The sequence below is a fragment of the Psittacula echo genome (genome assembly GCF_963264785.1).
Source record: "Psittacula echo genome assembly, chromosome: 1".
Taxonomy (NCBI): domain Eukaryota; kingdom Metazoa; phylum Chordata; class Aves; order Psittaciformes; family Psittacidae; genus Psittacula; species Psittacula echo.
In genome coordinates, this window is record NC_137735.1 from 46,927,778 (window position 1) to 46,951,691 (window position 23,914).

The window sequence follows — 23,914 nt, forward strand, 5'->3', positions numbered from 1 at the left end:
CCACTATCCTTAAAGCCTGCGCCGGCGGTCACGGAGAACGGAGGCCCCGAAGGCCTGGGCCGGCCGCTCAGCGGTCTCAACGTGGCAGTTATAAGACCGCTGGTGCCACCCCACCTGCAGCCCCGGCGCGAAGCCGGCCGGTCCCGGGACGCCGCTGGCCCGCCCCTTGTCCGGTCACTTGGCGCCGTTGCTAGGCGACAGGCAATGCTGCCGGGGGCAGCGCCGGCGGGCCGGCGGAGACGCCGCCATGTCGAGAGCGGGAAGCGGTCCGCGGTCGGCGGGCAGCTGCGCGGTGCAGGTGAGCGGAAGGTTGGCGGTGGCAGGCTGTGGGCGGGGAGCGCGGCCTGTGGGGCCGGGAAGCGGCGGCGGTGGCGTTTGGCTGCGAGCGGGTTTCTGCGACTGCGAATACAGCAGTTCGCTATTAAAGAGAACACACAGAGAAAAGCCATTTTAGCAAATCAAAATTAAAACTGGGCAGCTGGTGTCCTTATGTGCAGACACCAGAAGCTGCTCCCTGTGCATGACCTGGGAACCAGTAGCTATAGGATGTGGACAGCTTGACTTCGCTGTTCTTCGTGGTCCTGCAAACATGTCTCTGGCTAAAGGACCGGCAGCGGCTGACAGCAGGTGCCTCAGGAGCAGCGTAAGAGGCATGTCAAAAAACCTGCCCTACGGCCTTCAGTGGTGTGTGACTCAGTTTAGAATCAGCTCAGATTCCTTTCTTAATGTATTTTTAAACTGTAAAGCTAGTTGCATTTGTAACCCGTGTATATGTGCTGTGTCTGCAGTGACTTACAACAGGGAGTCTAGAATACCAGTGGTTCTTCCATTGTTTTGGACCTGCCACCTGCTTAAGGTTTTTGTACTGCAACACTGAACAAAGAGCTCCCTAATCACCCTCCCTGTCACTGGTGGCTGTGCAGGCATTTTTGTTTGTGCTGCTCTTGCCCAGCCAATGAAAGCGGGAAGAATTGTCAAATGATGGTACGTCATTATTGCCAAAAATGGAAAAGGGATCTGCAAGATACATTTCTTATGACAAAGAAATATAAATTTAATACATGGATTTTATACACACACACATATATATGTATATATATAAAACAAAGAAAAGTTTGGGGCATGATGATAGATTGAAAATAGTGTATTTTACTTAGCCTTCACAATAACTTACAGTTAAATACATTAACCTTATGTATGTGTGGGAGAGAGGAATTGATGCTGATCTTAAAGAAGTGACTTTTCCCTTCTATGTAAGAGTTATTTGTGAAACCATTTCAGGATGAGCTACAAAAAGCAATTACTGCGCATGCAGCAAGAGAGCAAGCAGCTGAATACTCAGATGACTTTGAGAGTGACAAAGATAACATGCTAAATGGTAAGACAAAATTAAATATACTTTCTTGTTTTTCTTCCCTTTCTTAACTCATTACGAGATCACAGACAATCTTTGTGAGACAGTAGATTTCATTGTCCAAGATTTTGTGTTCTAACAACTTCTAAATCATTTAGTCCTTCTCTTCCAAGTTAGGAGCAGAACTCCTAGTGGAATCAGTGGTGGTGCCAACCTCCTAGACCAGAAGCTGTTTCCCACAGTTGCGATGGTTAGTTTTACTTCCTAGCCATACTGTTCACAGCTGGATGGGACAGTAGCACACAGCACTGTGAATGAAAGTGTACATGGGCAGAGAGAAAGCTGTGTTGTCTTACTGTTTTCCTAATGTGGACAATCAGCAAATAAGGGCTGCAGGACACACTACAGAGCATGCCAGTATGCTTGCCTGGCAGTGTGCACTAACCAGGAACAGGTTTGATCTGGCTGTTTTTCTTGGGACAGCATGCATTTGATATTTGATAATATTTATGTTTAGTCTAAGGAGGTTGGTCAAATGTCTCTTCTTCCTCCTCATATGGTGGAGCATATTAAGGGAAATACGAGTCTTAAATACCATAATATATTTTTCATAGGATCATAGAATAGTTTGGATTGGAAGGGACCTCAAAGATCATGTAGTTCCAAACCCCCTACCATGGGCAGGGACACCTTCCACTAGGCCAGGTTGCTCAGAGCCCCATCCAGCCTGGCCTTGAGCACTTCCAGAGATGAGGCATCCACAGCTTCCCTGGACAATGTGTTCCAGTGCCTCATCACCCGCACAGTAAAGAATTTCTTCCTAATATCTAATTTAAATCTGCCCTCTTTTATTTTAAAGTCATTTCCCTTAGTCCTATCACTACATGCCCTTGTAAAAAGCCCCTCTCCAGATTTTTTGCAGGCCCCCTTTAGTTATTAGAAGGCTGCTCTAAGGTGTCCCTGGAACCTTCTCTTCCCCAGGCTGAACATGCCAAACTGTCCTAGCCTGTCCTTTTTCAAAGGTCTTCCTCTGTGTCTCATTTTTCATTCATGTCTGAAACATCTTTTAAAAGTTTGTGAGATGCTTTGATTTGCCTTTGCTAACAAGATTTAGAAAAAAGCTCCTCCTGCATTAACTATGTTACTCAGCTATCATGACACTTTTTGTTGTCTTCCTCAAGCATTTGAACTCTGAAATCAAGTCACTTAAAAATGGCAGGCTACACAAAGATAAAAATATTTTTGTCAAACACATTGGAGCAGATACCTCCTTTGAGTATCTTCTAGTAGATTTCAGATGGGACAGAAGTGAAAAGAATAGAATTCTTTCTATTAGAAAGAATAGAATTAGAAAGAATATAATTTTTTCTATTAGAAAGAATTGCTTTTCTTTCAATAGAAGTGGGTTGAACGGAGGTTGGATTCTGCTAACCAAACATGCCTAGTTTTGTGGTTGCTGACTTGCTTCCACTTACGGCATTGGAGACCTAGTGTTTTAGAAAGGATTTGAACTGCATAACAGATAAGAATTAACCAGTGAATATTTGAAGTATTTTATTTGGATTGGGTCCATGGAAGTAGATGACAGGAAAGGAAGTAGAATAAGTATCTAGCTTGGTGCCTGTGCAGAGATCAGAGGTACAGAAACAGAAATGCTCAGAAACTTAAGTCAGGAGAATATTATATGAAAAATACTTTTCAGTTATAGAAGGTACAGTTTGTGTCCCATTTTTTACACTTGTCTCAAGTGGAAGTTGATAATGTGTTGTTTTCAGGTGTTGGGGAAGAACTTAATGAAAGTTATTCAAGTGATGAAAGCACTAAGAAATCAGTTGCTGTTGAGAGTCCTCTCTCAGATGATGATGCTTCACAAAAAGCAGCAGATTTGGAAAACGAAGCTGTTGATGACTTGTCCTTATCCTTTCATGAAAAGAAGCTTCAGCAAATAACACTTTTAGAAAGTGAAAACATACAGGATGACAGAAAAGATGGTGAAGAAGAATGTTTAAAAAGTCAAAATGAGGGTGATGACAGAAAAAGTAATGAAGAGTGTTCAGCTGCTGAAGAAGTACGGTGTGATAATAATGAAAGTGACCACTGCAATGACTTGCCTATTCATAAACTACAGAAGAAAAGAAATCAGGAGAGAAAAATACCAATACCAAAGCCCCGGGTGCACAAACCAAGAAATGCCTCAGCATCAGGTGAATAGAAACATTTAAATGTTGTTGCTGTTATTTGCTTAGCCATATTACAATTTTTTTTAAAGTGTTGTAACTTGGCTTATTTTCTGTGTTAAGTATCAGCTGCTTTGGCTTGCAGGAAATTTATTCAATATTCTTCTAAAAATACATGTTTTGCTATCCTCCAGCTGCCAGAGGCTAAGCTGAACCAACGTGGGCCAAATAGCAGGCGGTTCTTATTTCCCTTTTCCTTTCAGGAGATGAAAAACAGTTGTTTTGGGTGCTACTTTGGGTCCAGCTCTTCATCAGTGTATGTCCATGGAAGGTATGGGAGGGCTATAGAGTTGCCTTCTCTGTGTGTGCATAACACAGATGCACACAGTATCCACCGCATATATATACCCTTTAATGGAAAGGTCCTTAAACAGGCTTCCTTTCTCTATGGCCAGTGAAGTTGGACTGCAGTGTTCACAAATGTTGAAATTGTGATGCTGAGACATCACAGTGCTGTAATGTAACAGAATCCAGAAAATGAGCTGCAACCAACCAAAACATTTATGAATGATAGACTTCTCATTGTCACAAAATTAAAACTTCAAATGATCTTTTATTTTGAGGTTACTGAGCCACTTTTGATATACAGTCAAATATATAAAAAAACTGAACTTTAATGTTTCATTATAAGAACAGCTAATTAATTTTTAATATGAAAACAAAAGCTTTCTGATAACTGACTATATATACTTTTACAAATTTAAAATATCAAAGGACTTCATATTTTTTATCTACTTCCTAACATCAGAAGAATTCATTCTGTTTGATGAGAAAATTTTATGACTGGTCATTACCTGTGATGGAAGATTACAACTTTGAAATTGATAGAGCATGATTAGTGATGTCAGCTCCTTTTTTTCATTCCACATGATGGCACCAAAGGGCTGGATATGTGAATGTGCAACTAGGCAGATGACTCTTGCCTTACCGGTATGCTTGTGTAGTTTTAGACTGGCAGAAGAAGTAATCCTTTTCTTCATGTGAATCTTAAGTAATACAGTGATACTAGCATATTATCATCAGTAGTCAACCATTGCAAATTTTCTTGTAAATTGATCTCAGTCCAACAGAGGAGGTGATTATCCAGAGATTAATCAGCTTTTTCTGCTGCTTTGATTTTTCTTGTGATTTACTGTATGGAAAAACTGTTGGTGCACTTGCAGGATTACTGTGACTTCTTAGCTCTCTTAACTTTACACTAATTACATAGACATTACTCAGATGAGTGTGCTGGATGGGTCTGGTGATTCTCTCGTTTCCTGTGATAGAATTGCGTGAACCAGGACTTAGTAAGAAATGCTTAGGTGGCAATGTGTAGAATTAGGTAAGTGTTTCTATGTGGATCAGCATGCATAAAGAAAAAGGCAGGTAGAAAGGTTATATGGCCTGTTTTTGTTGGTAGCAGAGCAGGGGGAAGAAAACGTGAAAAAGGTAGGCTTACTAAGCAGGAGGAAGGTGAGAAGCCAGAGAACAGAAATCTGTGAGAAATGTTTGCATGGTGGTTCTGCTGCCCAGTGACTGACTGCCTTAGGCAGGGAGCAGAGATGTCATTGAAGAATCTAGAAACACAATGCAAGCCCTCCTCTTCAACTGCTTTTCTTATGATGTCTCCTCCTACCTAGGTAACAACCTATTTTGTTCTGCACCGTGCAGAACAAATGAAGCAGTCTTCCCATTGTACCTTTGCTAGTAGATAACTGGACAAGCAGAATTGCAGAATGGTTTTCTTACAACAGAGCTGTATTAAATATGCTCTCTTCTAGATTTATGAAAACTCTGTCTCTCTAAGTCTTTCTGTCTAATTGCAGATAAGCCCTTAAGTGCAGTTTCAATATGTACAGAGGTAATGATAAACGGAAAAAATAAGTTCATAAATTGTCTATGTAGAGATTATATTAAAAGCTGTAAAAATTTTATTAAACTTTGTGAAAAAGTGGCAGTAACTCTCTCTATAGATGTTTGTGTATGGCCTCACTGTGTTAAGAAAGCTGTGCTATTATTTAAATAGCTCATTTAACTGAAAATAGTTGAATCTGTCTTAACAAAATAGTGTTCCAGACTAAAATGTCTTTAACTAGACATAACTGAAACTGTAATGTTTATTTTCAGCTGAGAATGTCAGCATTCCTTCATTAGATACCTGTTCTAGACCATCACCTCAACGAAGAAGTATGTTGAGAAAAAGTAGTCCCATGGAAAATAGGTCAGAAAGAAAAATAACTTCTAGAAAGGAATTTTCTTTGTTTCTGGCATCATCCTCCCTAACTGCTAAGAATGCCCAAGCCACAGCCAAGAAAAAACTGCCTGCCGAAAGCCCTGATGCTGAAGTAAGAAAGTATATATGTTGATTTTTTGCCATCTGCATTGAAAACTTGAGAAACTAACTTTCATTTAGGGGACAAAACTTTCAGGGAGAAAAATAGGACATAAAAAAGGAGTGGGAAAAAATGTCTTTGCCAGTAGCATTCTTTTGAGGGTCAGATAAGAGAACATCATTATTTTTCTTTCTAACTAGAAACAGGATTTTGTGATGGTTTGCAGCTGTATGTGCTGATTGTGCATTTATTTCTACAAATATAAAATAAGATTTATACTTCTCCTAGAGAGTTCTGACAAGCATTCTGTCAAAGTACTGTAAGGTCAAGTTAAATTATACTGATGTGCTATGATTTGGTCACTTATATGTCTGTCACTTTCTGATCTCAGGGTCCATGCCTAGAAAGTATTTTGCCATCATATTCCATTAATTTTACTTCCCCAAATGAAAGATTTGGAGACTCCAATTTACTGATGTGTGGAGAAGCACCACCTGTAAAAGGTAGAGCCTAGATATGTACAAACAGATAATTGTTGCCATTTATACCTTAGTAATATCTAATGGTACAATACAAGTAATCTTAAAATCAGCATCATTCTTAATTTCCGTTCTACTCCCTTGCAGTATCTTTCTCATGCCCTTGTGTCTTCTTCTGTTCTGATTTTGAGAATGGCCTAGCCTCCTTGCAGATATGTTCAAATACAGTATCATGCCAGGTACTGAGAGATTTGGTCTTAGAGGCATCCCAGGAATGGAAGGAAGAGACTAAAGTTGGAGAATTTAGATTTTGTACTTTGATGTATGTCAAGGGTATGCATCATTGTCTATAAGCATCTTTGAGACTTAAGTCATTTAATTTCCTCTTTTGCAGTCAACATGACTAGGGTAGACCTTTCACTTCTTCCTGCACTTTTCCCACAAAGTTTAATATAAACTGAGTTGTGGGATTTTTTGCCTTTTTTTTTTTTTTGATTTGTGAATCGCTAACAGTTCTTAGGGGATGTGCAGACCCTTTAAGAAATACCAGATCTGTAGGCTTCTCAGCAGTATCCATTGACTTTACCTTTCGTAGTCCCCTTTTTTTCAGACTGGTTACAAAAAAATCTGTGGTCCCCAGGTTGAAAACCACTGGAATGGGCTTTTAGAAACCTTTTTACACATAAGTGTACTGGAATGGATAGATTCTCCACATGCAGGAACAGCATAAGAGAAGGAGAATAATAAAGGTGGTAGTGTCAGGACAAAGGAGGACATAGAAACAACAATGATACAGAGACTTTAACAAAGGTAGAGGAAAAGGGATTGGAAAAAATTGTTTAAGTATGATGCCTAAGTGTTCAGGTGTAAGAATTTCCAGAAGACTGATCAAAGTTGTATTGCATGAACTGTCAAGAAAGTAACTACAATAATAATACTTGCAAGTTTCATGGCATTTCTCAGCTAACCAAGGGAAGGTTGGTATTTTGTATCCATTTTGCAAACAAAGCCAAGCTGACTTGTGTGTGAAGTTCATCCTATATAGTGCTCATAGTAAATCTGCTGTCACCAGTGCCCTGTGTGCTACATGTTGCAGCTTAATTAGAGTTGTACAGTTTCTGATGCCAACAGTTTACTTACAGTTTTACTATCTAGTAAGTGTAAAGTAAATGAAAGTTTACATATCAACACATAATAGAAAATGATTCATATAAATTCAGAATCCTGCTTGTCACCTAGAACTTACCCTCATCATTGTAAATCTAGGTTAATTTTTTTAGATTGTCAGCACTGATACTCCTTTCTTCAGGTAACTTGGAATTAATCTCTTAATCCACGATTTATATTTCTTTTGAGAATTCCATCTAAAGATCGTAGAAGACTGTAATTTGGAGTTTACCATGGCCTTTTCTGGTTTGTGTCTGAATTGTTTTACAAATTTAGATCTTTGCATTGATACAGGTCTGATAAAAAAGGGAGGTTTAAGTATTATTAATAAAATGTTTCATAAATGACAAGTTCACCACTTAGGCATACATTTAATTTGAAGTGATGTTTTGTTTAAATCCCCACCACAGGATCTTTCCATTGTTTCCCTGTGTGTCCCATACCCCTGAAAAACACTACACAATGAAAGCTGTTTTTGTGGCCCAAATTGTTGTAGAAACTTCATTAGTAGTTTGTTAGATGTCAGAAGAGCTCTTGCTGTGGTTGCAATGGCTCTTGCTTTTGTTTTTTCCACTAGAACCATGTTTGGGTAGTAAGGCAGATGGGAAGTTTTGCCTTTGACATGCTCTCACATTCCAGAATGTTTGTTAAAACTTCAGTTGCTACTCCAGTCTTACATGTAAATACAACACAAATGAATACGCTTCTTAACAGTCCATATAGTTCTTAGAAAGAAGTATACAGAGAAAAAATATTGTATCAAATTTTGTAATATGTTTCAGAAAGAGATGGGTTTAGTACAGAAATAACAATACTTGGAAACAATGACATTCTTGTTAATGTGTCTTTTCAATATTTTTTTCCTGTTAGATCAAGATCAGATCAACACCAGTGACTTGAAACTGGAAGACAATAATAGAAAATCTTCTGCTGTGACAGAAGCAATGATGAGCACAGTAGATGAGGAAACAAAGAAATTAGAGAAGTCAGCAGAAGATAGTTCAGATGAAATAGTGAAACCAGTGGAAGGGCAAGTAATAACTGATACAATACAGGAGGTATCGGTAAATGCTCAATCTGAGCATCGAGAGGCAAAGAACACTTCAGAGGACTGTATCAAGGTATTATTCATATGCATTTTTACCATTGTTTAGAACAATGCCCTAGAAGCACAGTGAAAAGTTTTGTAAAGTTACTGTTGGTGCCTTAAACGTGCAGACCTCTGTAAAGCTGATAATTTATCTCTGGCTTCTAGAACTGAGGCTCTGAGAAATTCTGTGTAGTTTTAAGGAAGATGTAGGAAATATCTTTTATACAAATAATTTAAATCAAATAAATGTGTGTTTTCCAGTCTTAAGAAATAACCTTATCCAAGTGAAAACATCAAATTGCTGTTGTGAGGTTAGAAGAATTGGAATGGGCAGTGTATGTTGGCAGAGAATGGAATCCATGGCGTGACTTGAATAATGGATAAGATGCAAAGCACTTTGTGCTTTATCATAAGAAAGAAAATATGTAGATATACTTAACTGTTAAAGCTAAGTATTAAAAATAGTTAAAAGAGTGTTGATATAATAACAAGGAAACTTCTTTTTTTTTTTTTTTTTTTTTTTGTTTCTTACCCTGTACTGTACCCTTTCTATATTAAAGTGGCTTTCTTGCCTATTTTTCTGACATGATCACAGAATGTCTCGAGTTGGAAGGGATGCATAGGGATCATTGAGTCTAATTCCCTCCCAACATTGTTGTTAGATTGTAGAAATCTGTTTAATCCTGGTCTGGTTTTGTTACATAACTCTATAATTTTACTTTTCCTCTGTGTTTCTTAGAAACTAAGTAAAACAAAAGAGAGTGTTCTACAAGTCAGGAAAGCTTCTTTATCTGACAGGTAAGAGAAAGATGCTACCATGTATCAGACTCTGCAGAGTGTGAGATGCATGTAACTGCCCTGACAATGCTGCCTTATTCTTATTTTCTGTCAGCAGTGTCTTCACTGCTGACAACTAAACAGGAAAAAGGTTTAGTAGATGTAGCATGCTATTCTAACCCTTGCTCAGGGTTGTACCAGATCAGATTCCAAGTCTTTTGCCAGTGTCTGTAATGAGTGTGGTCTATTAGCTCCACCAATGCATCTAGTTCGTGATGTCTTTACAGGTTTTAAGCGGTTTGTAGATAAATAGGCAAGGGATTTTTAAACTTTCTTTGGTTGGATATGTTGAGTAGTGGCTTATTTTGGCAATAATAAAGCCCTCAGGAGAAAATGGGCTTCTTCCTATTTCCCCTATGCCCAGCCAAGTACATGTAAAGACAATCACAGTAACTTTTAATATACACTGAGATAAAAGGAAGACGCCTTGGTATCAGCTACAGTAAATGGAAAAGTTGTTAATATGTTTGTGTCTTGGTATTTTTATAGGTGTCTGTTTTCTGCATACTTAAAGAAAAATGTGAAAGCTGTTCCATCAGCTACAACTGTTTCATCTCAGTATATGGGAACATTAAAGGTGTTGGAGGATAAACACGTACAGAAGAACAGTACTGAATTTAACAAAGCAGATAGCTTACGAGCAGCTGTTTTCCAGGTAGATCATAAAACCAAACAAATAAAAAATGAACAGAACAACCAACAAACAAAACTATGTGTATAAAGGCCCTGTTACAGGAGTTGACACCTCCTATTTCCTGGAGATCAGTATTTCTCAGTATATTCTTTGCATATGCTTACAGGTATAATAATCCTTTTATTCTATTGGCTATGCCTTCTTTTCAAATATGGACTAAAAAGCTAGATATGAAGGACATACCATGTTTCACAATCTATTGTGTCAGACTATTTCTAGGCATATATGTTATTCTTCTCTATTTCTACTTCTTCCTAAACATAGGTAAGTGTGTAGCTTCAAGTTTCTTTTCCTGCTATGTTCTATTAAGTTGGCATTCAGGAAAAATGTCTAGTCTAGTATTCTCACCAAAAGGATTAATCTATGTGTATTCTGTGTAGAATTTCATAAAGATTAGTTTGTGGGTTCCAACAGATTTTTGCTACTAATTTATGTGAGAAAAACTTTTATTTACAGATGCTGTTCATATTTGTATGTGTTTAGAATACTGGTTATTGTTCTAGAACAAAATTTCAAACCTCAAATCCGTACTCACATTGTCTCCATTGTTTTTAAAGGTAAAATAGGCTTCATTTAGGACACTTGCATCTCTAAGTAGCCTACCAAATATTTAGTTAAACCTTGAAAATTTAAGCCTGATGGCTCATAACACTTTATGGATACTTGAAGTGTCTCTTTTCACAGTTGGATTTTATTCTCTTAATTATAGGTACACAATTATAGTGACAATAAATGTAAACAATGTTCTATATACCAAGTGATAAGAATCCTTTTTCCATTCTTTCTCTTTTTTTAATGCTTACATTTTTTGTAGGTTTTTTTAAAGATGTTTTTAAGGGTTCTTTCTTAAAGATCCTTAAGCTTTTTTGTATTTTATAGCTATAAGTTTAGAACCTTAGACTTTTTTGATCACAATGTTTATATGATCACAGCTTGGTCTTCCAAATGGAGTAGTTATTTAAGTAGCACATGGAAGAATTTAGAGTAATTTTGGTGGCCATTATATTGGTGCTACTGTAATAATATTTGGTTGTTTTAAGAGAACTTTTTTAGTTATAGCTTAAAAAGATTTCAAAAGTATGAAACTCTTCTAACGATTCTCACAGAATTGGTTGGAAATGAAAAATCACTTCCTTCGGGAATCAAAGAGGATTGAAAAGGAGAAAGCTGAAAATCTAAGGAACAATATTGAAAAGGTTTGTTTATGTTCTTGTTTAAGAAGTTGACAAACTATAGTTCTTTGAAGTATGCTTACCTGTGCTTTATGCCTAATTACATCACTGCTATTCTAAGGCATCCTGTTTTTAGTAAATAGCATGAGGTGAGTTGAAACAGTAAATGGTGTGTCCTACTTCTTATGGTTGCTGTAAAGTGTGTGTAGCTGATGCTTCCCTACACATTTTCATAAGATATGTTAAAAGTGTGCTTTGTAGAGTAATTTTCAGGTTTGTTTACAAAGACCTTGGGAGGTACAACCCTTGAGGTGTTAAGTTTTAATTTGTCATTAAATTTGTCCCATGTTAGAAAATCAGTGGACTCCCTATCTCAACAGGTGATTATCTATGGAAGACTCTATTTTGATTATTACCATACAAAATTCTTAGATTTGGCTTTTAAGTATTTATGATGTTTCACTTCTAAGCATTTAACATGTATTTCATATTCTTCTACACATATTTTGCAGGAGTAGTTTGTCTCACTCGATTAAGTTAAGTTAAAAATGAGCATAGAAATAAACCGCTCTATATAGTTAACTTTTAATATTGAGTATTACTTGGAATGTTGTCTGCAAATCATTTTCCATTTCTGTATCACTCCATCTCATCCTGCATTTGATAATGAGTTTAAAGCATACTATTTCAATTATAGTTTTATATTTAACTGTATTTAAATGTACACTTATTTTCATTCTAGAAAGAAGCTGTTAAAAGAGAGGAAGCAATTGCATCTTTTGAAGCATGGAAAAGAAAGAAAGTAAGAGAAGCAAAGGAGTTAAGGGAAAAAAAGAAACTTGAGGAACTTAAGAAAAATGAAGCGGCAGAACAGAATAAGGATAAAAGTGAAGCAGCACAGAAGGTGATGTGAAATATGTACATGAATGTGTATCGGATATGATTCAGGAGATTGTTGAGAATAATTTTGACTAATCCAGCAAGAGATAGAAACAAACTAGATTCTAAAATCCAAACATAGTAGTATTTTAAGAAAGCTTGTATTAGATTCTGTTCTGTTGGAAGTATGTAATGTTAACATTTGCACCCAAACAGGCATTTTTCCATATTTCTGTTCAACTAATTGAACATAAAATAAACTCCATATGAACACACTGGCAATAAACTGGGAAAAAATAATTTATTCTTTTAGGTACAGTGATACCTATTTCTGAGCAATGCTACAAACAAATATTCCAAAATTGGAATATGCAGAAATTAGAAAAAAATAATAATACAGAAAAAGCAAGTGAAGTACTGACAAAAAGGTGAGGGGTAAGATTTCTAATGAATCTGTAGTTTTCTTCAGGCATTTGAAAAATGGAAAGAAAAAAAAATGGAATATTTAAGAGAGCAAAGCAGAAAAGAAAAACAGTCTGAATCAAGAAAGAAGAAGAAAGAAGAGGAACTGATTGCAGAGAAGAAGAAAGACAGCAAGTCAGCAGTTGAAAAATGGTACTACTGCACTGGGGTTTGGAATATCATAGTTTCCACATCTTTGCTTATAAATGCAACAGCTCTTCCGTGAGTGCTTGATGTGCTTTTAATTGGGAGTCAATGACGCTTGGGATCACAATCTTTAGTCCCAGTGGAGAACAAATGTAACAATGAGAACAGGCTTCTTTCAGTTTAGTAACTTAAGTGCTTTCCTCCCCAGAAGGCTACTGACTAAGCAGAGATACTGCAACTGAGAAGTAATATTCATTGAGTGGTTGATGAGAAGCTCAGCATGAGCTGGCACTGTGTGCTCAAAGCCCAGACAGTCAATACTGTCCTGGGCTGTTTCAAAGGAAGCATGACCAGCAGGTGATTCTCCCCCTTTGCTCTCGTGAGACCACAGGGGGAGTACTGCGTCCAGCTCTGGGGCCCCCAAAAAAAGAGGAAAGTGGATCTGCTCGAGGGAGTCCAGAGGAGGCCACAAAGATGATTGGGGGGCTGGAGTACCTTTCTTATGGAGACAGGCTGAGATAGTTGGTCTTGTTCAGTCTGGAGTAGAGAAGGCTTTGAGGAGACCTTAGAGCAGCCTTCTAATACCTAAAGGGTGCCTACAGGAAAGCTGGAGAGGGACTTTTTAAAAAGACATGGAGTGATAGGACAAGGGAGAATGGTTTTAAACTGAAAGAGGGTAGATTTAGATTAGATATTAGGAAAAAATTCTTTACTATGAGGGGGGTGAGACACTGGAACAGGTTTCCCAGAAAAGTTGTGGATGCCCCATCCCTGGCAGTGTTCAAGGCCAGGCTGGGTGGGTGGAACTGCATGACCTTTGAGGTCCCTTATAACCCAAACCATTCTATGATTCTGTGATTCTATAATTTGTCATCTGATTAGTCTCATGCTTCATTACTAAGCCATAGGAAGGAAGGTAAATCTTTATGTAAGAGTTCTGTGGAATACAAAGTGTGAATGTAGATGTATTCAGAAGCAAATGAGATGTGTTTCCTGGAGCAATTCTTTGTTAGTTTTACAAAGACAAAGAGTTTTCATAGAATATGTGCAGCTCACTATTGCTCACAGAAGTTTTAAGTCTGTTTTTTTATATGATACCAAATAAGTACAGAAAAGCTGATGGCACGCTAGAATAGTAGGCTCATGTATACCTTGGTAATATATAAAGATGTACTTTGAAGATTGTAAATGTATATTCTTGATCTTTTATCAAATGTGTAAAATATCTCTTTTGACTTAATTTAGCTAATCAGTCACAGATGCAGCATTTATTCTGTTACATGATGATCTCCTGTTCTTCCGTCTCATTATACAGGAATGAAAAAAAGGAAGAATATATAAAGCAGAAGAAAGCAGAAAAAATCCGAGAGAAAAGAAAGCAGGAAATTCAACAGGCGAAGAAGGAAGAAAAAAACAAAAGGGCTATAGAGGAATATGAAAAATGGCTGGTATATTTTTTTCTTTTCACTTTGTCAAAACTAGAAAGATTAATGCATTAATGAGTGTGAACACTGAAGTATTGCTATACTGTTTTTTCGTGCTGTTATGAGAGAGGCCAGAAGATGGCAGCATTACATAGCTAGTTCCCCAAATTTCTGACGCAAATTGGTAAAATATGATGGGCTTGATATTTAGCGTGCAAGAAAACATATTCTGCCTACCTACATGTCATAGCGCTTTGCATTTTACAATTAGTCTTAATTTTTTGACATTCCGTGTCAGGAGCAACCATCTCTGAAGGGCCAGCCATCCCTGCAAAGCCAAGCAGCATCACCAGCAGCAACAGTGTGCATATATATTCAAAGAAGCATTTAAAGTGGAGACTTGTACACCTTAAAATTGATGAAGGCACTTGTAATGAGCATATCCATTTACTAGAAAGGGTGGAATTCTGATGCTCCCAACTATATTTTTCCTGCAGCAGCGTACTGTGGTGGCAGGTCTTAAGCAGAAAACTAACCTAGTACTCGAGTCCTAACAACGTAGTTGTGTTATTTTTCTCCTTGCTACAGAAAGACAAACTAGAAGAGAGCATACATTGTTTTCTTAAAGATGTGTGACTTGTTAGTTAAAGGAAAACTTGGGGGTTTCATACTCACCCTGTGACACATTCTTCATGGTGACTTTCAAGGTGCTTCTGTTGTCTCTCTGTTGTGATTTTTGGTATGCATCCTGTACATACGGTCTCTGTTGCAATTTATAAGAATGGGATCGTGCAACTCAGCTTGTTTAAGGTCCTTAACATTCAGTTACATAAAACAGCAAGAACCTGTATGTTTTCCCTTCTATTTTCAAACCTTTTTAGTCTTAGGTTTAAGTCTTTTAAGATCTTATTTGACCTGTTTCCCTGTTAGAATACCTCTGATATCTGTAATCATTGGAAAGATGTGTTTTCTTTGGTCTTCTTTGTCAAGTGATTTCCAGCTCAGTTTTGACAAATAATTAATGTCCCATCTTAGTTTATTTCTTCCTGGTTTCCAAGAAGGAATTACTATCCTTTGAGTAGCTAACGCTCTGTCCCAGTATGCACCACTTACTCAGACTATCCTCAATTAGTGTAGTTGTACCAAAGCATGAAGTTACCTCTCACTGTACATTTGACTTCTTTGCAGTCTTGGACTCTGTATGAAGGTTAAAAAGAATTATCCCTTTTTTGGGAAATGTAATGTGCTGCCTAGCACATGCTCCCCTGTGCAAATAGTGTATAAATTCATGAGGTCATCACTTCCATGAGATTATTAATAAAAGTTTATGTACTAGAGGATGTACAGGTGCCTACGTAAGACATAGAGTTCAAAAAATAAACAGGTGTTGGAGGATATGATAGGTACTGAATTGGTTGGCAGAGGAACCTCTAAAATTGTCTCATTTTCAGTGTCTATGTGCAAGTGTTGACTTGATGTGTCTCATTCGTGGTCTTCACATTTTTGCTTTCAGAAATTGTGCTGGCTTTTGCAGCTAAAACACTTTTATTTGAGAAAGCATATCAGACAATAGGTCTGTATCGTGTTTGGCCAGAATATTATCTCACGTTGTATAGTAATAGAGAAAATGCACACCTTCAGTGAACTGCAGGAGAGAAATGCCCATGATGTCACAATGTATTATCAAGGGAGCTAGGATGATATCTGCCTACAGGTAGATAAACAAGCATCAAATCTGAGAGGGCAGAATTGTGGAAGCCTTTTAAGTGTATTACTTCAAATAAGAGGATTTTGTTTGAAGGGAAATAGAATAGGGGTAATATAATGGGAAGTATTCTACTATGTTTTCATTAACATGCAACAGAAATACATGTGTAAATTCATCCTCAGCTTTCCTGAACAATGTGTTGACTGTAATGCATGGGTAAAACTGACATAAAAATCTCCTTGTAGTTTTTCTAAAATATAAGTAACATTCTGCTTTTATGTTAATGGAAATTTTGTTACTTACACTTTTAGAGGTCATTTTGTGAATGTTTGATAACATAAGTGCATAGAGAAGATTACTTTTTAAGCATGAAAATAAATGCCCTGAAAAAGGATATTAACACTTGTTAAATACTAACATAAAAAGGATAATCTTGAGCTGAGATACTTTGGTACTGCGGAGGAAATTTAAGCTTCTGATTTATTTGTTTCTTTCATAGTATTTGCCTCTTGCTTCTCACCAAGTAGTCTTCAAGCTAATTTAGATATTTTGCTTGATAAATGATCATTTCTTACTTAATGCGTAATACCAGCGTCCACTCCTGTTCTGAGGAGTAGAACGTGGAGAGGAACATGTAGGAAGTTTATAATGACAGATCAGTTTAGTTTCCATTATTCCTGAGACAGTAATCTTGATACCTGTTTTCTGTAGAGAAGAACGAGTATCCTAGATGTAATATGTTCTCCATTCAACATAAAAAGGACATGGAACTGTTGGAACAAGTTCAGAGGAGGGCCACGAGGATGATCAGGGGACTGGAACACCTCCCGTATGAATATAGGCTGAGAAAGTTGGGGCTGTTCAGCCCGGAGAAGAGAAGGCTGCGTGGAGACCTCCTAGCAGTCTTCCAGTATCTGAAGGGGGCCTACAAGGATGCTGGGGATGGACTATTCATTAGGGACTGTAGTGACAGGACAAGGGGTAACAGGTTCAAACTTAAACAGGGGGAGTTTAGATTGGATATGAAGAGGAAGTTCTTTACTGTTAAAGGGTGGTGAGGCACTGGAATGGGTTGCCCAGGGAAGTTGTGAATGCTCCATCCCTGGTGGTGTTCAAGGCTAGGTTGGACGAAGCCTTGGATGGCATGGTTTAGTGTGAGGTGTCCCTGCCCATGGCAGGGGGGTTGGAACTAGATGATCTTAAGGTGCTTTCCAACCCTAATTATTCTATGATTCTATGATTTCATGTGGTAGACATTAACCTAGTATGAGTTGATGAAAAGTGAGGCTGCTTTCAAATAATTCTTGAAGATCAACGTAGTAAGTTTAAGTGCCCTAGAAGTTTGAAATTTTACCTTGAGGTTGAGCATGCTCAACACCTATTTTTGGCATTCTAAAGCTGCTTAAAAACATCATGAAATGATGTACTAGGTGAATCTTATGGATTTGTTGCTTTTCTGGGTTAGAAACAGCTGACGTGCATTATTCATTTCATGTGATTTAATAAGATGTATCTGAAAATACTTTATATATTGGAATTTTAATCTCCTGGCATTGCAGTATGTTAGAAATAAGGCTGTTATTGCTACTCCTTTTAAACATTGTAAAGCTTCTGTGCTATCTAAAATTCAGTTATTACTTGGGAGTCATACTGCTAAAGAATGTGATCTTCCCAGAATTTTGTAAGTGAAAAATGTGTTCATCTTACTAGGCTATTGAGTAGGAAACTTCCACAGAGAAATCAAGCCATACGATGAAATTGATCTAGTGTATGACAAGCTATAGTTATTGATTTAATCTTTTATCATTCCTTCTCCTTTTAGTTCAAATAACATTTATTATTTTAGGGAAGATTTTATCAGTTATGTCTTGTGAGAGACTAGAACATAACGTTTTGTTTGTGTTGAAGGCAGAGAATAAGCCCAGGGAATAAGGGCTAGGATCATGAGTTATGTGAGACTGCCATTTATCTTACTGCTATCTTGAAGGAGCAGGACTTACACTGCAATACATTTTCATATGTGTGTAAATGCGAAACTTTTAGAATGCTTCAAAATACTGGCTGATAGGCTGCAAAAGAGGAAGGGATCAAGGTTGGATTTGGTACAGTTAATGATCTTTATGTCCACATTACATCTTTACTACCAATAATGTGTATGCCAGTTCTTGGTCCTAGGAATGAATGCACTGTTCATGTGCCAGAAAGCCAGCTGCTCAAGGGCCTTTTATCCACATGTCAAATGGGGCACTGTGCTCTGGTCCATAATGTCAACCTTGGTTCCACCAAGAGAAAAATTGCTTTAAGTCAGTTAAGTGGTCTGCTCAAGCATGCATCACAAACCTGCAGGTGCAATACAAAAAAAACTTGCACCCATGAAGAACTAACTCTCCAGTGCAGATGCACCTTAGATGCTGTCCTCACAATGATGAAATCGCAGTCATCTATGTAAAATAAACATAAGAAGAATGCTTATTTTATAAAGAACAGAACAATATAAAAATTCAAAAATAATATAAATAATTGCTATTTATTTTTTGAATGGCATGTCTCTTGAAAATCATTAGTCATTCAGTCACAAAAAGAATATTGCAAGTATCTTGCCAACCCTTCATCACACTAATTGCCCATCACTGGAACAATAGAAAATATCATCACAACCTTGAAGTTTATAGGTTAGACAGATACTTGCTTATAATTAAATTGTTTAATTCCCAATTTGTTCTAGTACATAGGAAGCGTGATTTAATAAGTACAGAATGTTACAAAGATGTATCAATGTTCTCATTACATGAGAACAACATATTTAGCATTGTGATTTAGGTATCCTCTTAGCAAAAATAGGTGATTAAGATGAGACTAATTATATACAAGACAAATACAGTACCTAATCCACTAGGCCTTCTGTTGGGCTTTTTGCTTAGAGAGTGCTCAAAATCAGCCCATCCTTGAGGCAGGAACCTTAATCATAAATGACATTGAACGTGCAGCCTCTTGTGTTGCATTTTGAATGTGTGACTGAATCCCTGGAAGGGGTGCACTAAGCTCCAAAAGATAAATCTGCATTGCATGTTAACTTTTCTCACAAGAAAGGTATAACAATAATTGTAACTTTTCTGTTGGCTTTTTTTGGTGGGGACTTTGCTTGGGTTTGGTTTGTGGTTTTTTGACACTTTTTTTTGTTCTCAGGAAAAGGTAGAGATGAGAGAGCAGCTTGAGAAGAAGCAAAAGAAGTTGCAGGCTCTTCGTGGGTGCGAAGTGTCTTCTCCCTGGAATCCACCTGGCAAAGTCACATATTAAAAGAATTACTGAGCTGTCTATTGCCTTCTATGAGAAAAGATGATCCACAATGTTCTGACAATGGTAGTCATTATTTCAATAAGAGCTCATTTTCACTGAATCCATTATAGATGTTGCATCCTTTCTTTTTAGATTGTTACATTGTGAAATATAAATTAAAACTGCATCAAGCAGAAACAGGATTTCATGGGGACAAATCCAGTCAGCCATGTGATGCTACAAAAGAATTAAACTGGAATGCATGTAATGTAAAATGATCCAGGACTAAGACTGTAGCTGTTAATACCATAGAATCATAGAATAGTAAGGGTTGGAAAGGACCTTAAGATCACCTAGTTCCAAACCCCCTGCCAATTCAGATCTTCCATAGCTTTTCTGATTCCTACAGGAAACAGCAGTTTCAGAGGCATGTTTTGCAATTCATGCAAAACCTTACATAAGAACTGCAAGGGCAGAACAGTGGTACTCTCATGTGGCAACCTTAGACACTGAATTTTTTTCCTTTGGAACTTAATTTAAAGGCTTCTGTGGTTGTTTATACATGATCAAGCAAAACCTTCCTAAACACATTTTCATCATTGCTAATGAGCTAGTTGCTGTAGTAAATTATATAAATTCCTTCTTTTTTTATTTTATTTTTTCGTGGCTATTTGCCTCACTATTTTGGAAAAAAAGGCAAGGCTACGTGTCTTTAGAGATCTTCAGATCTCTGGATTGCCTACTGTCTAAACTCAAGCTGTTACTTACATTTGTATTTTCTATTTGAATTTTAATAATCACTCCAGATCAGATTTGCTCTTCAAATGTGTATTCCTAAAAAAAACCAAAACAAAACAAAACCCACAAACCAACAAACAAAACAAAACCAACATCACCAACCAAGAAGAAAACTTAGTCTATAAATTATAAATGTATTTTCTCAAATGAGGATCTTGCTCCTGTTTAGACTGACAGCCTCCTCAGGAAGTCAAAGGAACATTTGAGAAGTACACTTTTTCACTCAAGGCCTGTGCTGTTCATAAATCACTGAGATAGTCATTAATTCTGCATTTCATGTAACCCTGGGGCATCTCTTCAGAAAAGGAAAACCACAGGACCAGCAACCAGATGAATTTCTTTAGTTTCCTGATGTTTTTTAAGTTTTAGTGAGAGCTACTGAGGATTTAGATGTGTTTGTTTTTGTTATAATTGTTTCTGTTGTGAGAATGCTGAACAGGTGAAATTTATTGTTAGAATGTACATAAAGGTGAAATCAGAAGGATATCTATTCTATCTCATTTTTGAATATGGGCCTGTTCATTAATTTTAGTATGACCTCTAGTTTTGTGAATTCCTAATTCAGACTTTTTTGAAGTTTATGACAGGAAGAAGCTGGTGCTAAAATGCCAAAAGGTAAGATATATTTGTTAGAACGGTAGGTAACGGAGTAGTTACCATCATTAACCTAGTTTTATCAATAAACAGTATAGAGGAAGGCTTGTAAAATGTACAGTGTTTCTGTTGCATATAATCTATCAATTGGCAGTTTCAAGATGAATCTGCTAATCTTGACAATAATGGAGAGGTTTCACTAGTAGTTGTGCTGGATTTGGGTACAGCCACATCATCTGACAATCAGATTTGATCCACTGTGAGGAGGGGTTGCAGATTTGATATAGCTTCTAGATTATGAAGTATTTTTATTCAGGTTCAGGTTTTAATATATTGCCTAGTATTTTATATTGTGGCTGCCTTTCACACACCTTGTTCGTGATAGCCCTGTTGGGTATTGGGGTTTTTGAGCAGGTCTGTGCTGGTCCTGCGTCTTGCTTTCAGTTCTGTTTGTTCCTCAAAAGAAAACTGAGCTGGACCTGCCTTTTATTATTTTATTTGTTTCTCACTTTCTGCCACTGGGCTGCACATGCAGAAATGTTGTGGCTGGAAGAGTTTTTGTTCCATTGAGGAGTCTGTAGAGAAGCTAGAGACCTTAGTGACACCCATCCTTTGATTATATTCAGTCTGCAGGTAATGTATACTTGAGTCTTCTGGACCTTATTGACAATAGTGACCTTTATGCCTCTTCTGTGAGACTCAGGTTTGTGCCAAGAGTCATCACTTGAATGCTGAACTTCTAGGTAGGGCAGCATTCACATGGGTCCATGATAAGTTCATGTTTTTTCATATGGGAGGAGGAAGACATTTGTCAAGAAGGGGAGCGGGCAGGAAAGAGGCTGGAGCTTTGGCTATCTTCCTAGGCCATTTGTATTTTTTCTTGTAGGCTCTCTTCACAGTCATTCCCATGCTGGTCATCTTGCACTGCAGTGTTGCAGTGCGCTGCATTACCACAGAAGTTCCCAGTTAGAGAATCCTGCACATCAGTTTTTTTGCCGAGATCCAGCAAATACAGATTTTTATCTGGCTTAAGCCAGTCTGTAGCACAGGTACTGCAGAGAAATTAATACAGGGCTTTCATAAACTCAGGGTCTGGATCTGGCTGTTACCTCATGGTAGGTCAGGCATTTCTTCCAGTAGTAGTGATGTCACAATGACAGTATTGGCATCCAAAGAGAAAGAATCCACTGCCAACAGAAACTTTCAAGAAGTTGAGAAGACGTCCAGCCAGAGCAGCTTCAGTGGGCAGCAGCAGAAGTAGGGAAAAATTACAGATACCAGCAGGAGAGGTAGCAGAATTACAGCACGGGCGGAATGCCACAGAACTGCCAACTCCAAATTGATCCACGCAAATTCTATGGAAAAGTACTGAACAAATTCAGGCATTCAGGCTGGAGCAGTGATGTGCGTCATTGGTCCTCTAGGCTTCTAGCACTTGGAGCCTTGAACACATGGTTAGTACATTAAGAAATTATAGCTATAATATCATGGGAAGATGTAGCAGACAGCAGAGTTTGTTGTATGGCTATCATGATCAGATCAGGAGAGTCTGAGGCAATGCAGTCAGCCTGTGAGAAACAAATTGCATCTTCATTTTTACGTTGTCTAGCTAGAGCAAGTAAGGCAGGTCTCTGTGCTTACAGGCCTCTGGTTGAGGGATGCACATGAAAAGTAGGGTAGGGATAGTGGCAGAGCTAGAAAAGGGTTTGTCACATGCCTGCACCTAAACTGAATACTGCACCTTACTGGCTTTAAGCTTTTACATGATTGGATGGAAGATTTTTGACAGAAGATAGGAGTGGGAAGATGTTGGTGACATCTTTCAGAGGAGTGATATACTCAGCACTCACATAAATTCACAGCTTTTAAATTAGAAGATGCTGAAGATGTGTAGACATGGAAAAACAGTTGATACAACTGCATGTTTAACTTCTATAATAAGATTTTGGGAGCTTTGTCCAATTTTACATTGTAAAAACTTGGACCTGTTACAGCATGATGCAAACGTCGTAGAAAAAATAGAGCCGAGAAATAATAACATATGTAGATTAATTTATATAAATTTTAAATGTATCTGTATAAACCCTGTTAATATGTTTATTGATGGCAGAAGGAAAATATGTGTTTAATAAAGTATATTTTAGTATAATGTCCTCAATATTTTCATGAGATCCTAGGATACAAATCTTTATTTAAAGCTTTGATGCATGTAAATGAGCTAGGCGATGTCCCTAAGCAGAACCTATCCTTTTGTCATTGCTAATACAAGAAGTAGAAAGGGAACTGGAGTTCTGGCACTACAGCTGTCTCTTCCAGGTCACTGACACGTTTGCTTGCTGCCACACCAATGCAAACAAGCATTTAATGAACATAGGGGTTTTCAAGTAAGAACCTGAAAGTTGATCAGTATCTCTCTTTTTTTTTTCTGAAGTATTTCATTCAGGCATTAAGTTGTTGCATTGGAGCACTGAAGGGGCAGGTAGATAAATCATTTCCTATTCCAGTTCTCTCATCCTGGATAAGAAAATTTGTACTTTGTTCTCCATCGTATAATTTTTCTTCCATATCTGCAAAGTATTAGATCCTCTTACCTGGTCTGTGTCATGGGCTACTGTGTTTTACTCAGTTAATGTGTGTGTTGAAGAGAGTTACTTGATTCTGACTAACAGGATGAACTAGTTTGAGTTGCGAACACTGATGGCACCCTTGGCTGCAAGTCAAGAGCTAGACTTGCTCCAGAATGTCTATATCTTTCTTTCACTGGGGAGCCCCAAACTGAATATGGTGCTCCATATGCAGCCTCGCACCAAGATGCTGTCTTACGCATGCCAAACAGAGGGGACCAGTTGCTTCAATCAACCTGCTGAATGCACTTGCTGTTACAGCCCACAATGTCGTTGGCATTCATTGCTGTGAGAGCCCCTGGCTGACATGTTCCACTTCTTGTGCTCTGGTACCCCTAGGTCCTTTCCTGCAAAGCTGCTTGCTATCCTGTTGAGGCTGAGCCTGTACTGTTGCATGGGGTTATTTGGCCCTCGATGCAGGACTTACTTTGCCTGGATAGAGCTTAAAGGTCCCCATCAGCCTGCTTCTCCAGCTCTGTCTGAAACACCCTACCACTAAGTCACCTAACCCCTGAGCAGCAGGACATTTTTTTTCACTGTCAGTGCACTTACAGAAGCCCCTCTTCTTGCATTTCAAATCCTGTATGAGCTTTAACTCCTCCCGAGCTTTGGCTTTGTTAAATCCTTCCATGTTCACTCAAGTAGTGTTTCTATATT

At 37.9% G+C, this 23,914-nt stretch overlaps 1 protein-coding gene across 1 annotated transcript; it reads left to right on the forward strand.

Moving 5' to 3' along the window:
- Positions 1–520: 520 nt before the first annotated feature.
- On the forward strand, positions 521–19,262 carry MAP9 (microtubule associated protein 9; the record flags this gene model as incomplete). Its single annotated transcript, XM_080633898.1, has 13 exons — positions 521–643; positions 1,282–1,378; positions 3,130–3,558; positions 5,701–5,918; positions 6,298–6,409; positions 8,423–8,673; positions 9,382–9,440; positions 9,969–10,134; positions 11,280–11,369; positions 12,088–12,249; positions 12,694–12,839; positions 14,149–14,281; positions 19,152–19,262. The coding sequence occupies 13 exons, from the start codon at positions 521–523 to the stop codon at positions 19,260–19,262; spliced, it is 2,097 nt and encodes a 698-aa protein (XP_080490024.1).
- Between the last annotated feature and the right edge of the window lie 4,652 nt (positions 19,263–23,914).